At 40.8% G+C, this 17,997-nt stretch overlaps 1 protein-coding gene and 1 non-coding gene across 4 annotated transcripts in view; one reads left to right on the forward strand and one right to left on the reverse strand.

Annotated features, from left to right (window-relative positions):
- KHDRBS3 (KH RNA binding domain containing, signal transduction associated 3) overlaps positions 1–17,997 on the forward strand; it is a 103,285-nt gene that overhangs the window by 16,860 nt on the left and 68,428 nt on the right. For all 3 annotated transcript variants that reach the window (XR_014144452.1, XM_081816583.1, XM_081816582.1), the window contains exon 3: positions 1,476–1,615. Coding sequence is in view for 2 of the 3 variants with exons in the window: in XM_081816583.1 (XP_081672709.1) it covers positions 1,476–1,615 (140 nt within the window). In the remaining variant the exon portion in view is untranslated. The remainder of the gene's footprint in view (positions 1–1,475; positions 1,616–17,997) is intronic.
- LOC115943080 (U6 spliceosomal RNA) lies at positions 16,532–16,636 on the reverse strand. The gene has a single exon (XR_004077684.1). It is a non-coding gene; the product is annotated as a U6 spliceosomal RNA (small nuclear RNA).

The following is a 17,997-nucleotide window of genomic DNA, read 5'->3' on the forward strand; positions in this document are numbered from 1 at the left end:
TCTATAGGTTTCTTTTCTTGTAATGTCTTTGTCTGTTGTGGTACCCAGACGGTTCTGGCTTTATAGAGACAGTGAGGAAGACTCCTTCCTCTTTCATTTTTCTGGAAGTTTGTGAAGGATTAGCATTAATTCTTAATTATTTGTAGAATTCACCATTAGAGTCTTGTGGGCCTAGGATTTTCTTTGCAGGACATTTATTGAGTATTAATTTAGTCTCGGCTTATCTGTCAAATTTTCTGTTTCTTCTTAAGTCAGTTTTGGTAGTTTGTGTCTTTGTAGGAATTCATCCTTGTCATTGTGTCATCTTAGCTACCTAATTTGATGGCATACAATTGTTCATAATATTTCTAAAACATAAACTTAGATACGCAACTCTGCTCCTTAAAACTATTAAGTGCTTTTTAGTACCTTTAATTTTAAACCTTTAAAGTTATATTTAAAATGACTTAAGGCTTTGTTTAATTTGGTTTCTGCTTTTCTCTCCACTTTGAGACCACGCCCCCCCATACACACCCCAAGTCATTCTTATAATTCAGCCATAGAGCACTTCTTCCTGTTCCCCTAGACACCATTTCTTTAGGTCTTAAACTATGCTTTTACCTCCAACTAGAGTACTTTATTGCCGCTTTTCTGGTATTTAGTTCATACTCATCCTTAGATGACACTTCTTATAGAGAAACCTGCTCTTATTGCACACAGCTGAGTTAGAGGACTTTCCTTTTTGACCATTTAGACCTGAATTTTCCTTTTATTGTGAAACAGATCACACTTTTATTTATTTATTACATGTCTTTCTTGATGACTCTTGAATGGGGTTAGAGATATTCAGGAAAGGAGGAATCAAGGATGACTCTCAGGGTTTCTCAGTTCAGTATTTAAACAATAATGTAAGATAACGAAGAGCACGTTTCCAAGAGTAAGATATTTTGGAAATGGTGCATTTTTGGAAATGGTGCATTTTTCTAGTATATCCAAATGGAAATGTACAAGAAGAATGTGTACATGTGGTTCTTAATTTCAGTAAAGCTATCCTGTGGTATGTATGTCTTCCTGCTTTGTCAGGTTGTGTGCTCCTCGGCTGCAGGGACCTGGGCTTGCTCCTCGGGCTCTGTTGGTGGCCCTTTACAGATCTCAGTAACTACTCGTTGAATTGAGTTGTAAATAACAATGCCATGTGTCTGTATATCATATTTTAATTTTATTGTAAATATCTTACTTGGAAAGTAGGCCCAGCGGAAGGAGTAATGGCTGATTGTAGAAAATTTTAGTTTGGGAAAAATCCTGTTTTGGTTTTCTTTTTCCTTTTTACAACAATTTATTGATGCATTTTCATTTCAACAATCTCAAATCTTATTTTATGAATTCAACTATTTCCCTTGCCCTTTTTTTCTTTTAAAAATTGTTCTATTCTTGTCCTAAATACTTTTGTATTTTTCACATGAGGTGAATTATGCTCTCTTCTGTCTTCTGTGTAGGACTATAATGACGAAATCAGGCAAGCACAGCTCCAAGAATTAACATACTTGAACGGTGGTTCAGAAAATGCAGATGTACCCATTGTTCGAGGGAAACCCACCTTGCGTACAAGAGGTGTACCAACCCCAGCAATAACCAGGTAGGTGTAATTAATTGACTTAACATTTTGTTGTTAGAATAGGGTACCAGGGCAACAGTTTTAATGTCTGCTTTATTAATAGTCAAGCAGCTCTATCAGTGTATCAGTACAAAGCCTGCAAGAATATATTCAGACATTATGATGTCGTAATTAAGGGGATTCACTTTGCTTGGACTGAGATCTTCCTGGGTTTCAATAGAAGCTGCACCACTTAAGTGGCTGATGACTGTAGACAAGTTTATTTATCTCTCTAACATTAATTTTTTAATTTTTTAAAATGAAACTTGTTTTAAAGTAATAGCATTGATATGCAAATTGAGGTCCTGGAAGCATGTGCCTTCCCCACTGAGTGTAGGATTAGGCCAGTTCTTTGCCACATCTCCAGTGTTGAGCACAATGTCAGGCACCAAGTGAGTATCTAAAGCCTGTTGTCATTTTATTCACTGAGAATGCTCTGTGGCATCTGAAAACTCCTCAGCTGGTCCAGGTACACGGAATTTTTTTTCTGTCTTTGGATTGATGACTACTTTTAATATGAAAAATGTTTTAATGAATTCATAAGACCGTTTAAGCAAAACCATATATTGAGATATGACTATCTCAGATTTATTTGAAAAAATTTAATTTTTTAATCTTTGCATCCAAAAGAACTCTGTAGAAAGAAGTAACACAGATTTTTCACTGGTGACTGTATATATTTTTCCAGATAGAATTTTGCATGAAATAAAATAGCATTCTTTTATATCTCCAAGTTCATTTGGGGGGAATAAAAAGTCAGTTTTCTTATTGAGTGTTGCTGATCAGTGTATGGTCAAAGAGAGCAATTACAAATAGGTGTTATTGCAATGTGAAATAAACAGATCTGCTCTGTACCAAGTGGATTTTCTCTATAAAAAAGGCTAATAATAATGGGATCGCTGTTGATGGTTTAATGATATTATTTAGGTGTTCAGTAAATGGTAAATCCCTTTCATTTTCATTTCTTCTACCATTAAATTTACTTTATTTTTTTTTTTTAAAGATTTTATTTATTTATTTGACAGAGAAAGACACAGCGAGAGAGGGAACACAAACGGGGAGTGGGAGAGGGAGAAGCAGACTCCCCGCCGAGCAGGGAGCCCGATGCGGGACTCGATCCCGGGACTCCAGGATCAAGACCTGAGCCGAAGGCAGTCGCTTAACCAACTGAGCCACCCAGGCGCCCTAAATTTACTTTAAATCATAAGAAATTACAATTGAACCTTGATCATTGTGGGGGATAGGGGTACTGACCCCTTGCATAGTCAAAAAGTGTACAACTTTTGACTCCCCCAAAACTTAACTAATAGGCTACTGTTGACTGGAAGCCTTACCGATAACGTAGTCGATGAACACATATTTTGTATGTTATATGTGTTAAATACTCTAATATTGCAAAATGTTACTAAGGGATTCATGAGGAGGAGAAGATGCATTTACACTACTGTATTTATTGAAAAAAACCTGTGTGAAAATGGAGCCGTGCAGTTCAAACCTGTGTTGTTCCAGGGTCGTCAACTGTACTTGCTTCATTAGTTTCCTGTGGCTGCTGGGGTGAATTACCACAAAGTTGCCGGCTTTAAACAATAGAGATTTATCACTTCTGGGGGCTAGATGTCCAAAATCAGTATTGGCCAGACCACAGTCAAGGTGTTGGTGTTGCTCCCCTCTCTAGAAGAGAGTCCTTTCCTTGCCCCTTGCAGCTTCGGGTGCTGCCAACAAGCCTTGACTTGTGGCCACATCACTCTGGTCTCTCTGTCTGCATGTCGATTTCTGTCATGTCTGTCTTTCATCTCCATTTGCTTCCCTCTTCCACATGATAGCATTTAGGACCCACCGGGATGATTCAGAGTATTCTCCCATCTCAAGATGCTTCCGATAATCACATCTGCAAAGGCTCTTTTTCTAAAGAAGGCAACATTCACAGAATGAATCTCCTGAACAGAGGGCGTAGAGAAGAGAGCACACTCGGTGCCACTCTTGAGGGCACTTTTTAGGGGATGCTGTGTTCCTTAAACCAGATCTGTCGTTTTGACTAAGATAATTTCTAATTTCCCTGTCAGTTTTTTTGTGTTTGTTTGTTTGTTTTAAGATTTTATTTATTTGTTTGTCAGAGAACGAGAGGGAGCACAAGCAGGGGGAGCTGCAGGCAGAGGGAGAAGCAGGCTCCCCACGGAGCAGGGAGCCTGATGCGGGGCTCGATCCCAGGACCCTGGGATCATGACCTGAGCCGAAGGCAGACGCTTCACCGACTGAGCCACCCGGCGCCCCTTGCTGTCAGGTTTTAAATTAAGTTGAAAATGTTATGTTATGACAGAGAACCCAATGCGGGGCTCGATCCCAGGACCCCAGGATCAAGACTTGAGCTGAAGGCAGACGCTTAATGGCGTCCAGGTGCTCCAGGAATAATAGAATTTATTAATGAGGGGTGCCTGGGTGGCACAGTGGGTTGAGTGTCCGACTCCTGGTTTCAGCTCAAGTGGTAATCTTGGGGTCATGGGATCGAGTCCCACATGGGGCTCCACACTCAGCACAAGGTCTACTTGAGATTCTCTCTCCCTCCCCTTGCCCCTCCCACTTGTGCTCTCTCTCTCTCAAATGAATAAATAAATCTTTAAAATAAAAAGACTTTGTTAATGAAAGGATTGTAGACAAAGTCGTCCCTAAGTTCCATGGCCTATGCCAGGCAGAAAGACTGTCAAGGACATGAGAGTTCTTAAACTGGTGAGTTCTGGGCCAAATGTGGCCCTCAGAAGTATTTTGTAGCTGGCACAATATGTTTTAGAACCTTTAATATGTACTCTGTATTTAAAAATTAAAACATTTTTACAAAACAAAACAAAAACAAAAACAAAAAAAAAATGTTATGTTATGAACAGGTGAGGAAGGCGGAAGCTTTTTGGTTTTTAGATTATAGTATCTGGAGAAACACCTCTGTCTGCCCAGTTGAAAAATTATTCCTCTTGATGACGCATATACATTGCTTGCCATTGAAAGCCTTTCCATTGTCTTGACAGTGAATATTGTCTTTGCGATGGAGTATGCTGGTTAGCGCTCGGCACTGGGCAGAGCATTTTACACACACCCTGCCTTCTTTCCTCCATTTGATTATGGGCTTCCTCAGTACCAGATCTTTCAAATACTCTGCTTTTTTACAGCGTAATATTCCTCTTCATAGAAGAGGTACTCAGAGCCCTCCTGTATTCTTTCTTAAGGCCTCACTCCGTTTAGTCTTTATTGATTACTTTGCCATATTTCCTGTGTGTTCCACCCCTGGCTGGAAACTGCTTGTTTCATGAAGTTGGTGCTCATGTCCTTCCAATACGTTTGTTCTCATTATTCCTCTGCCCACAGTTCTGTAACCCTTCTCAGCCCCTCACCTGTTTACATCCTACTTCTCTTTGTGTCTCACACCAAAGCTTATTTTAACACTTCTACTGTTTCTACTATGGATTACTTTTCTAAGCATTTACAGATATTAACTAGGTTACGCCTCATATCAACCCTGTGAGGGGGGCACTGGTGTGTTAAGTCACCATTTTATAAGTGAGGGAGGTGATGACTTGTCCAAGATTTGTGGACCCTGGTTCCACAGTCTGTGCCTGTCCCCTGTCTTTGATCCTCCCCTTGGATTTCATCCAGAGTCGGGCTTTCTTCCATCCATTCTGGCACTGCATTTCTTCCATAGAGTTTTGATTCTGTCATGTTTACTGCATTTTTATTGCAGCCCATGATGGCACCTTTAATACAAGTTATGGTGAACATACTTTTATGTTTTTTACTACTTTTTCTCATTAAATCACATATAGTAACTTGCCAAACTAATATGCACATCTCACAAATAAAAATAAATGGGTGTGGAAATTAGGACAGAAAGGTACAAAACCCTAAGGGTGAGGTTGGTACACAAGAGTACAGTCACAGAGTTGGTCTTCGAATTATGCTTTGAGCTTCCTTGTAACTCAAGCCGAGGAAAACATGGGCATCAATTCACATTGTCTCAAGGTCTAAAAAAGTAATAAAACAGAAGACAGATGTACTCATCGAAGCCCAGGGCCTTCTGGTCCTCAGACCTGTGAGAAATCTCTCCAGTGTGCAGTCATCAGTAGATCTTTGCCATATCCAGTCCCTCAGTACACCATTTTGATTTTACCTCTGAAATAAACCTTAAGTCTGGTTTTCATTAATCACCTCTTCCATCCCCCCTAATCTAGCCACACTGCTCTTCCACTTTTAATTTGCAGTCTTGAATGACCTGTTAAAATTAGCTTTTGTCTGCTCCCTGCCTCAGTTTCTCTGGTGGCTCCCTTTGCAGCTACAAGAATACCCAGACTTCCTGCTGTGCCCGACAACACCCTCCTCTTCCTCTGGCGCTCTCCCTGCCCTTTCTGACCTTGTGGTTTTCTGCACTGTGGCCAGGCTGGTCTCCTAACCATCTGGTAAACTGGCCAAGCTTATTTCCCTCCCAGGCCCTTTGCATTCACTGCCCCCGCTGCCCCCACCTCGGGACGCTTTGTCTGGGCATCACGTTGTAGGGAGACATAGGCACGTGTCTGGGAAGCCTTACTGATCGCCTTGCTGAGAGTCATCGTCCCCCAGTCCCACAGCTGGGGTACAGCATCCTGTCTCGGTCCCTTAGTAGCATTTCTTACGCTGAATTCTGCCTTTTTTATTTGTTCACATTTTCATTGGCTTCTCCTCATTATAATGTAAACCCGTAAAGGCTCTTGTGTCCCTAGGGCCTGGCATAAAGGATTCAGTCAGTAAATAATTGTTAAGTGAATATGGTACAATAGCAAATCCTTCAGGCTCTTTTTGATCCAAGTGTCGATCATTTACAGTGTTTTGTGTTAATGTGGTTCACTGTCCCATGACTGAATGTACTAGGGGAATAACTTTGTGGGAATGGTCACACAGTTGTCACCACTTAGGAATTTTAGACTGGAACAAGTTACTGCTGGAGTCTTCGTCAATGTTCCGCACTGTTACCACTTCAAGATACTTTTCAGCTGAAAGGTGTGAATGACCTAAAATTAAATCCTGCAGTGGGAAGTAGTACGTGTTTTAATAAAGCCTTCGTTTCAGTTCAAATGGGAGAACTAAACATCCCCTTTGTTAACTCAGGAGGTAGGGCGGTGTCCTTACTTCCGGTCTGTCCTGTGCATGTCTCCAGAAGCACTGCTGTGAAATGTGGCGTCCCCCGCTCTTTGCGCAGACCCCACAGAGAAGGAAGCTGTGGAGGTGAGGCCACTCCAGGCAGCACGCTTTGGGCAGGTCCTCCCCGCCACCCTGACCTGCTGCCCAGCGGTCTGGCTAGGCGGTCTCGAACCCACGGGGATGCTCCCTCCACCCTTTCTTCAAAACAGCTGCCTTGTTCTGTGTTGCTTTTCTCCCGACCTTTACTCTGGCCATCTGGCCCTTCCTCCCAAGTAGCTGGCAGTCTTACCTTCCCTGCATTTGAGACCAGAAGCAGCAGGAAGAAGAGTGGACCAAGCAGGTAAAGCCTGCCTTTCTGAGGAGTGAGTACATGTTCATCAGTTCTGGCTGCTGAATGTGGTGGTTTTGACCCAGGACATGAAGCTGACACAGTGCTCAGGGCTTTTTATAAGCTTTCATTAAGTTGGGGAAATTTTCAGCTCTGGTTTCTGTACATTTTTTCCCTGCCCTTTCCTTTCTTCTCTCGTGGACTGAAGTTCCACATTAAATCTTTTGGCTGCATTTCCCAAACTATATGCCAAGGTGCTGGGGTGCTGCAGTGTTTGCCGGGACTCCCGCAGTCCTCAGCATCTCGTACATACTGCTTGAGCTCTCAGCTTAAGGTAATTGTTTATAGGGGCGCCTGGGTGGCTCAGTTGGTTGGGCGACTGCCTTCGGCTCAGGTCATGATCCTGGAGTCCCGGGATCGAGTCCCGCATCGGGCTCCCTGCTCGGCGGGGAGTCTGCTTCTCCCTCTGACCCTCCTCCCTCTCATGCTCTCTGTCTTTCATTCACTCTCTCTCAAATAAATAAATAAAATCTTTAAAAAAAAAAAAAAAGGTAATTGTTTATACTTTCAACATTAGATTGTGCCCCACTGACATCTTATCTTTGTAAAACCGGCATTTTGGCAGTTTCTGTGTTAAACAACAAGTGGCCACAATTCCTTTGCCTCTGGGGCACTACATAACTTCTCAAACATGAGGTCGGATAGGACAGTCACTCGCGGGGCCTCATCTACACTGATTTCCACGTGATTTCACTTTTTGTTAAAATCGATCGTGAATGATATCATAGATGCTAACGGTTGTTTTAGTGATTGAAAATGAGGTATTTTCCCCCATAATGTATGAAGTTATTTATGAGAATGTTATCAGGAAAACTGAATAGTTAATATAAGAGTCATAATTTATATTTCACCAGTATATGATATGATTTGTGTTAATCTACCCATCTGTATTAAAAATCCTTTTTTTTTTTTTTTAACTAAAGATACAGGAAAATGACAATATATTTCTTTTTCTACTAGCCCACATTATAGGTAGGCATTTTCTATTAAAAAATAGCAACACTTTCTTGGGATGTAATTTAAATTATTTGATTCCCTGTTGGACTTACCTTCTCAGGACATTCTACCACCAAACTGTCAGAACAGAAGTCACCCTCCTCTCCTTCCTTCTGATCTAATAAAAACCTAGGCGTTGGTACTTGACATGTGTGCCCCACTTCCCAGGCAGAGAGTAGTAGACAACTTTCCTGGGAAATGAGTTTGCCTTCTTTTCTTGCCATAAGGTTCACGGATTTCTCCTACTGAGCTGCTCCCTCCTTCCTCAGTATCCACTTGCTTTCTGTTCCAATGGTCCCTGAGGGCGTATTAGTGAGTGGCCATACTGGAGTGGATTAAGGGGAAACAAAAGGAGAAAATGGGAAATGTGTGTTTTTTTTAAAATCATTTTAATAGGCTTTGGGAAGACAAAAACTAAGGCAAATAGTGTTATAAGTCGTGTGAGAACTTTGTACAAAAGCTTGTAATTCCGAAGCCAGCCAGGGGCCCGCAGGTAAGAACGGCAGCTAAGCATGGTTCTCCTGGTCACAGCTTGGTCCACCACGTACGTGCCAAGTGCAGCATACGGCCAGATAAATGTTCTTGGCCCCCCTGCAGGCGTCAGTGCCAACTGGAGGAAGGTTTTTGACATCCAGTTTGCCAACTGATTTTTCCCTACGATAATATTAGACAAGATCTGATAAACTGAGACAGTTTGGGGCGGATGGAATCGAGTGTGTTCACTTGCAGTGGGACTATCCTCCCATCACACCCTGGTTTTTCAGAAGCTTTTTTTTTTTTAAGATTTTATTTATTTATTTGACAGAGAGAGAGACAGCGAGGAGGGAACACAATCAGGGGGAGTGGGAGAGGGAGAAGCAGGCTTCCCGCCGAGCAGGGAGCCCAATGCAGGGCTTGATCCCAGGACCCTGGGATCATGACCTGAGCCGAGGGCAGACGCTTAACGACTTAGCCACCCAGGCGCCCCTCAGAAGCTTTAATGTATTTCTTCCTCTTTGAAAATCAGTCTATTCCTGCTGTTAGGTCATTTAATGTCACAGAGTATCTTTGAGCTCTTTCTGTGACAGGGATTGAAGTTACAGAGATGGCTAAGTCATTATTTTGACTTCAGGGAGTTTAAGAAACAAAAGTCAGAGAAACCAGTAATTATGGCAGACTGGTGTAAAAAGGGGATGGGAGATATGAAAACAAGTGGAATGGAAATAGAAATGAGGGGCAGATAATTTTTTAAAGTATTGTATCTACTCATTTGAGAGAGAGAGAGCACACGAGCCGAGGGGTGGAGGCGAGGGAGAGGGAGAAGCAGACTCCCTGCTGAGCAGGGAGCCCAGTGACCAGAGCCTAAGGCAGTTGCTTAATCAACTGAGCCATCCAGGCACCCCATAAGGTGCAAATAACTTTGAATGGGGAACATGGGTATAAGGCAAGACAGTGCCAGAGGGAAGTCAGCCCAAGCAGGGGACAGAGACGGGAAAGCAGAAAAGATGGGGACTGTTGGCTTGGCATTTGGGTGTGACTCTGTGGGACAATCAGTCCCCTGGCTCTTTCGAGCTGTAGGTCCTCAGGGGATTTCTCCCCAAGCTAAGCCCTGGTTTCCTTGCCTGTAAAATGGAGCTAGAACACTGAGGCCACGCTAATCCAAACCCTGCTTAATTTTTATCATGTCCATGGGCTTAATTTATTCAACTGTGCCATGATTCCTTTTCCGATTACGCAAAATGATCCCACATCACAACTTGAATTCTTATGGAGGACCTTGGGCAAAGTACACATCTCTCTTAAACTCCTTTACTATTAATTCACTGTTATCAGAGAGGAAGAGGACTTGTCCTGCGTAGTTGCAAAGGCAGAAATAGGGCCGTTAGAAATGATGAAGACTTCTGCAATTTTTATTTTATTTTATTTTTATTTTTAAATAAAGAAGAAAAGTAAAAGCATGCTAACAGAATTGGAAGACAGCGACAGGCTTCAAAGTAAGGAATGAGCTCCCTGTCTTCAGGGGGGATACATCACTGGCGGGAAAGAGAAGATAAATGCATTTCTTGCACTTTATAAGAGGTTGTGCTTCTCACACTGTTTTACTAAGAACTAGTTGGTAACTTCTTGAAGAAGAAACAAGTTGCCTTAGATTTATTTTGTACCCTGTGCAATGTAGAATAATGAAACAGTTGCTCATGAATTTTTCTTTAATTGTGTTGGAGATGGGATGGATCCCAGAATGAAGAACACGTCTGTAAGTTCTGGCTCCAAACCAGGAGCAGCATCACCCGAGAGTGCGTTGGAAATGAAACCCCAGACCTCCTGGCTCCCAACTCTGCCCCGACACAGGTCCTCGCTGGTGATGAGGACGCACAAGAAGTGTGGACATGCTGCCCTAGAACCACATTTCAGATCATCTCCAAAGGCGCTAAGAGTAAGGGCTGCCAGAGGGTCTGGAAGCTTCGGTCGTCATTGGCTTTGACGATTTCTTTTGCACGTTCTGAGGGATTATAACCGCAGGCTACGTTCCCTGATTGCTTTTATCTAGCCTCTCATTCACTTGTCACCTCTGGCAAGAAAGAAAAGTCTCAGAACGATTAAGTTTCCCTCTCAGAAAACCACAGAGATGAAGACAAGTTGTCCGTGAGTTTGTTAGGGGGTGTGTGGGAGAAATAAATTGCCCCTTGGGTGGTTAGTGCATCAGGGCATGGGCCTCAGGTGGGCATCTGGGAAGGTGAGCTTCCTGCTGTGATAGTGGTGGTGCCAAGCTAAGACCCTGCCGTTGGCTCCCTCGGGCACAGCCTGTGATCAGCTGTGGGACCCGCCCAGGTAGTAATGCTGGGGCTGGGTGCCCCAGGGGGCTCAGTCGTTGGGCTTCTGCCTTCGGCTCAGGTCGGGGTCCTGGGGTCCTGGGGTCCTGGGGTCGAGCCCCGCGTCGGGCTTCCCGCTCGGTGGGACCCCTGCTTCTCCCTCTCCCACTCCCCCTGCTTGTGTTCCCTCTCTTGCTGTGTCTCTCTCTGTCAAGTAAATAAATAAATAAATAAATCTTAAAAAAAAAAAAAAAATGCTGGGGCTGGCTTGAGCATTCAGGGCTTCTGCCACCAAAGTCACTGTTTTATCCAATACTTTTTGCTCCTCATAAAATTTATAGACAAAAGCCAAACACTGTAGTAGTATATGTTTATACTCTTTCTCTACCAGTCTGCATTCTTGCTCTGAAATGTATAGAGTGTGCATAAAGATGCTGTTGCTAACTGATGTGATCTATACCTTCAACCTGTTCTCTCCTCATCCTCCGGTAAGCAGCCCAAGGAAGGTGTCAGGACAGATTCCAAGTGGAAGACTGTGTAATAATTACCACTTACTAAGTGCCTGAGTTAGGTTAGGCACTTTATACATCCTGTGTGTAACCCTCACGACTGTCTGCAAGAGCTAGGTATTATTGAGACCATTTTACAGGTAGAAAACTGAGGCTTGGCAACCAAGTGACAGAGCAGATTTGAGTATGGGAATGTTGGAACTCAGAGCACATACTTTTTCATCACATCCTAAAACCTCTGCCAATCTATAAATAATTATTAGTTCCTGATGAATCAGTCATTCATTCAAAGCAGTGAAAGTACCTGTTCACAGACCTTTCTGGATTATTTCCATATCTGCGTTTCAAACCAGGAACCAGGGTCTCGCTGCTGAAGAATGCAAACAGAAAGAACCATGACCATCACAATGCTTCGTCTGCTTCCAAGCTTTCTGTTCAGATGGGTGATCCTTCTTTCCCGTTAGCCTCATTCTGAACAGTGTGGCAACCTGATTTTATCACTTTGAATCAATTTTTCAAGTAAAAAAAAAATAAATTCTCATTGATTATCATTGTCTCATCTAACAGACATTTTTTTCTCTTCTTGTCCCCATGTTATCAGTCCAGCTGTTAAACTTTACACTGAACTTCATTTGTAGCATTCAGTGGATACTTTGGAGATTGATGGGATTTTTATGTTAGCCTGCTACTTTCCCCCATTTCTTCCTCTCATCAGAGTATCCTCTGAAGCAACTGTGCTGCTTCACACAGTTCTCATGGAATTTCAAACACTTAAGAATGACTCTTCAAAGGATCTTTCATAGATAAGTATCCAGAGCTACATATATCAAATGACTTGTCTGAAATTCTGTAATAGATAGTTTAGTATGAGCCCATATACCCAGAGGGCACATAACCAAACAGGGTAGATGATGCTGGGAAAGAATTGTGAGCTCCTTGAATATATAAATTTATGTCTTTCAATTTGATGGAACACTTAAATGTATAGATTCAGAAAACATGCTGAATGTTTTGTGGTCCATGTAGTACCTTGGATGGCAGGGATGGGGTATTAGATAAGGAAGCAGGGGCCTTAGTTTGAATAAACACAGATTAACTGAAATATCACATAGGAAGTAGATCTTCTCTAATCATATTGAAGATGGTTCTAGATATATCCTGGAGATAAGAAGATGAGTAAGACTAGAAAGTATCGTGTCTGTCATTGCAATTGAGAGTGATTGAAATCTACATAAATTGTTGATTTTGATTGAGTAGGAGATGTGCTAGGTACTTTCTGTGTCCTGCGTCATTTTTCCTACATAGTACCACTAAGAAATGGGTTGTGTAACTCACTTCACTCTGGAGGAACTGGCTTGGAAAGTTCAGATTTGATTAGTTTGAATATTAACTAGAAAGCAGAACTTAAGACAATAGGTATAATCAATAATTGAATTCAGGTCTGACTCCAGTGTCCTTTCTCTTGACCACCGCTTTTACTATGCCAATTTTTATAGCCTCGGATGAACAAAAACAGACCGAATTTACAATACTTACAAAAGGAATAATACAAGTTACCTAAGGGTGAAAGTCTTAGATTTTGCATCTTTTTGACGGCTTTAAAGTTTTTAGAAGTACTGGTCAGGTTCTTTGAGGATGTCCCTCATCTTGGATCGGTCTGATGTTTTTCTCAAGATGAGCCTGGGGTTATGGGTTTGGGGAACAAAAAACACAAAGGTGAAGTGTCATTTTCATCCCATGTGTCGGGGGTGCCTACTGTCCACATGACTTTGTGCTGCTGTGTTGCCTCAGTAACTGGGCTGAGGTCGTATTTGTTGGGTTTCCCCACTTAAAGTTACTTTTTTCCCCCATGAAGGGTAGAATATCTACATAAATTATTGGAAGATTTTTCTCTTCTCTCCTGTTTATTATTTCAATCATTTGTTTACATTTGCGGGCTTATGGATATTTATATGTTTTATACATTGGTTTAAAATCCAATACTGCTTTGTTCTTTTTACTCACATTGTTTTAGCTTTGGCCATTGGGTGTTCTTTCAGTTGGCTCCTCTGCTCCTTTCATATACCCTCATAATTTTTTTATTGGTCATTCATTCATTCATTCATTCATTTTTGAGTACATCCTTACTTTCTGTTCTACAAGTAGCTCCAGCATCATCTTGCATACTTCCTGCTCTAGTCCTGGAATCGGCCATTTCTCCAAGGAGCCCCGGTTCCTTTTATTGGAGAATGGTGTGAGAGACCAAGATCTGGGTGCTGGTTCTGCTTCTTGCTGCTAGTGTATCCTTGCTTCCAGGCCCTGTCAGCTGACAGAGCATGGAAACATATGTATACCACTAGCCCATGTATGTATACACATCTGTGCATCTTTCCGTGTGTGACCACCTGTACCTATAGTAAATGAATCAAGAGTTGATACTGATGTCTCTGATTCCAATCCATTACCATAGTGTTCATTCTAGCCTCTTCCCCTTGCATATCTGTAACCTTCAACACAAGAAGGGTGGCTTCCATCATCCACCATCCATTTAATTGCTCGAGTCCAGTGTACGTGTAGAGTGTATCAGAATCATTACCTATCCCTGCACCCCTCCTCCTGGGAAATAAGCCTATCCCCTAGAGCAGTGCTATGTGCAGTTTCTTTTGCCTTTAGTCTTACAAGCTTCACTCATTTCTAAATTTATTTTATTTTAATTTATTTGAAAGATTTTATTTATTTATCTGGCAGAGAGAGACACAGCGAGAGAGGGAACACAAGCAGGGGGAGTGGCAGAGGGAGAAGCAGGCTTCCCACTGAGCAGGGAGCCGGATGCGGGGCTTGATCCCAGGACCCTGGGATCCAGACCTGAGCTGAAGGCAGACGCTTAATGACTGAACCACTCAGGTGCCCCTCTAAATTTATTTTACCTCTCAACTTCATAAAGGTGTTTTATATGCTTTTAATGCAGTTAAAATATTTTGTCACATTTAGCATTCTTAGAAACCTTTCATTTCCTAAATAATATATATATTTTTAGTTTACATAAATTAAAGTTCACTCTTTGTGCTATAAAGTTCTGTGGGTGTTGACAAATGATTTGTGTCACATATCCACCATTTCAGCATCCTGCGGAATAGTTTCGGCCCCCTAAAGTGTTCTACTGCTTCACCTGTTCAACCTTCCCTCCTCCCCTCAATCTGTGTCTACCACTGGTTTTTTTTTTTTTAACTCATCACTAGTTTTTTTGTTTTTTTTGTTTTTTCTTTTCCAGTATGTCCTATAATTGGAGTCATATAGTACACAGCCTTTTGAGATTGGCTTCATTCACTTAGAAACATACGTTTTAGGGGTGCCTGGGTGGCTCAGTTGGTTAAGCGACTGCCTTCGGCTCAGGTCATGATCCTGGAGTCCCGGGATCGAGTTCCGCATCGGGCTCCCTGCTCAGCCCGGAGTCTGCTTCTCCCTCTGACCCTCCTCCCTCTCATGCTCTCTGTCTCTCATTCTCTCTCTCTCAAATAAATAAATAAAATCTTTAAAAAAAAAAAAAAGAAACATACATTTTAGGTTCATCCATAGCTTTTCCTGGTTTGTGAGGTCATTTCTTTTCATGGCCAAATAATATTCCTTTGTATGTATACACCCCAGCTTGCTTATCCATTCACCCCTTATAGGGCATCTTGGTTGTTTTAGCCACTATGCATAAAGCTTCAATAAACATTCATGTGCAGGTTTGGGTGGGTAAATACCTAGGAATACAGTTGCTGGGTTGTATGGTAATACCGTGTTTAGCTTTGTAAGAAAGTGCCAAACTGTCCTCCTAAGTAACTGTACTCTTTTGCATGCCCACTGGCAATGAATGAGAGAGCACCTTGTCCTTCACATCCTCACCATCAATTGGTATATTGTTTCTTTTGATTTTAGTTATTCTAATAGATATGTTTTAATTTGCAATTCCCTAATGACAAATGATATAGAACATTTTTTTTTCCTTTGGTTATTTGCCATCTTTATAACTTCTTCTGCCCATTTTTTAATTGGATTTTCTTACTGTTGAGCTTTAAAAGTTCTTTGTATATTTTGGACACAGGTGTTTTTTATCAGATATATGTTTTACAGATATTCTCTCCTTTTCTGTGATTTGTCTCTTCCTCTCTGAACAGTGTCCTTTTCAGAGGAGAAGTCTTTAATTTTAAGAAAGTTCAGCTTACCAATTTTTATTTCATGGATTATGCTTTTCATATTGTATCTAAAAACTCATCATCAAACCCAAGTCACACTGATTTCTTGATTTCTTCTGAATTTTCTTCTGTAAGTTTTATATTTTATGTTAGGTCTAAAATCCATTTTGAGTTAATTTTTGTGAAAGATGTGTCTCGTTCTTTTCTCTTTTTTTTCTTTTGTGGCATATGAATATCTATTTGTTTGAGCACTATTCGTTTAAAAGACTTCTTCACTGAATTGTCTTTGCTCCTTTGTCAGTAGTCACTTGACTACAGTTCTGTGGATCACTTTCAGGTCTGTTTCTTTTGTTCCACTGTTCTGTGTGTCTATTTTTTCCATCAGTACTTACTACCTTGATTATTGTAGCTTTATAATAAGTCTTGAAATCAGATTACTGTGAGACATCCAAAATTTAGTTCTTCAGTATTGTGTTATCTGTTCTGGGTCTTCTGTGCCTTTCTCTACATTCTCCAGAATATGTTTGTCAGTCTACAGAGTAGCTCTCGGGGATTTTGATTGGGATTATATTGAGTATAAATGTCAAGATGGGAAGAATTGGCAACTGAACAGTATTGACTGCAACAATCATTAAGCATGAGGTATTTCTCCTTTGATTTATTTCATCAGAGTTTTATGGTTTTCTACAGAGAATAGTTGTACATATTTTGTTAGATTTGTACCAAAACATTTCAATTCTTTTGTTGCTTTAAAAGATGTTATTATTTTGTATTTTTTAAAAATTTTTTATTATGTATTTTTTTAAAGACTTTATTTTTTTAGAGCAATTTTAGGTCCACAGCAAAATTGAGAGGAAGGTACAGAGTTTTCCCAGAGGCACCTTGCCCCCACACATGCATAGGAAAATATGAAACACTTCATAAATTGGTATGTCATCCTTGAGCAGGGACTATACTAATCTTCTCTGTATTGTTCCAATTTTAGTATATATCTGGCCCAAACAAATACTGTTAAATTATGTTTTAATTTCAAATTTTAGTTGTTCATTGCTGGTATATGGTATATATTGTTGAGTTATTAACTTTGTATTCTGAGACCTTGTTTTTGTGCAGTAAGCTCTAGGAGTTTTTGTTTGCTTGTTTGCATGCTTTGTTTTATTTTGTGATGATTCGGAATTTTTATGTAGAAATGATGTCACGTAAATAAAATTTTATTTCTTCTTCCACAATCTTACACAATCTTATTCCCTTTTCTTACTGAATTAGGAATTCCAGTAAAATTTGAGTAGGAGTAGTAAGAGTGGCCATCCTTGCCTCATTCCCAATGATAAGGGAAAAGCATTCAGTTTCCCTCACCATTCAGTATGATAGCAATTACAGGTTTTTGTAGATTTTTGTTTCAACTTGAGGAAATTTTCCTCTATTCCTACTTTGCTGAGAATTTTTATCATGAATGATGTTGCATTTTGTTAGATGATTTTTCTGCTCTTTATGATTGTATGATTTTTTTTTTTTTAAGCCTTGTTGATATGGTAGATCACATTGATATGCTAGTGTTGAATCAGCCTTACATACCTGGAATAAATCCCACGTGTTCATGGTATATAACTTTTTAATATATCGTTGGATTTAATTTGCCACTATTTTTGAGGAATTGTGCACCTTTGTTCTTGAAAAGATATGGATTTATAGTTTTTGTTTTTTTCATTTCATAATGTCTTTAATGGTTTTGGTTATTAGGAGGCCTCATCCTTTTTCCCCTTTGGATGACATGTCTCTTCATGGGGAGGTCAGATATCAGCTAGGCCAGTCCCTTGGCATCTCCCCTAGACTAATATATGAAAGAATTCAGCAGTGAAATCATCTGGGCTTGGTGCTTTTTGTTTTGCTTTGTTTTGTTTTGTTTAAATAGAGGGATGGGGAAGGGCAGAGTGAGAGGGAGAACCTTAAGCAGGCTCCACACCCAGTGCAGATCCTGATGTGGAGCTTGATCTCAAAACCCTGAGATCATAACCTGAGCCAGAATCAAGAGTCAGATACTTAACTGACTGAGCCACCCAGGTACCCTGGTGCTTTCTTTTTTGAAAGGTTATTACTTTTTCATTGAAGTTCTTTAATAGACATAACTTTTTTCAGATTACTTAATTCCCCATTTGTGGGATTTGGTCATTTGTATATTTCAAGGAATTAGTACAGTTCATCTAAGTTAACAAATCTGTGGGCCTAGAGTTGTTCATAATCTTCCTTTACTATGCTTTAATGCCCTTGAGGTCAGTAGTGATGACCTCAATTTCATTTCTGATATTTTTTTGTGTGTGTTTAGCATTTCTAGAGGTTTATCAATTTTATTGATCCTTTCAAAGAAACA

The sequence above is a fragment of the Leptonychotes weddellii genome, chromosome 4 (assembly GCF_054177405.1).
Source record: "Leptonychotes weddellii isolate Sample4059 chromosome 4, ASM5417740v2, whole genome shotgun sequence".
NCBI classification, from domain to species: Eukaryota; Metazoa; Chordata; class Mammalia; order Carnivora; family Phocidae; genus Leptonychotes; species Leptonychotes weddellii.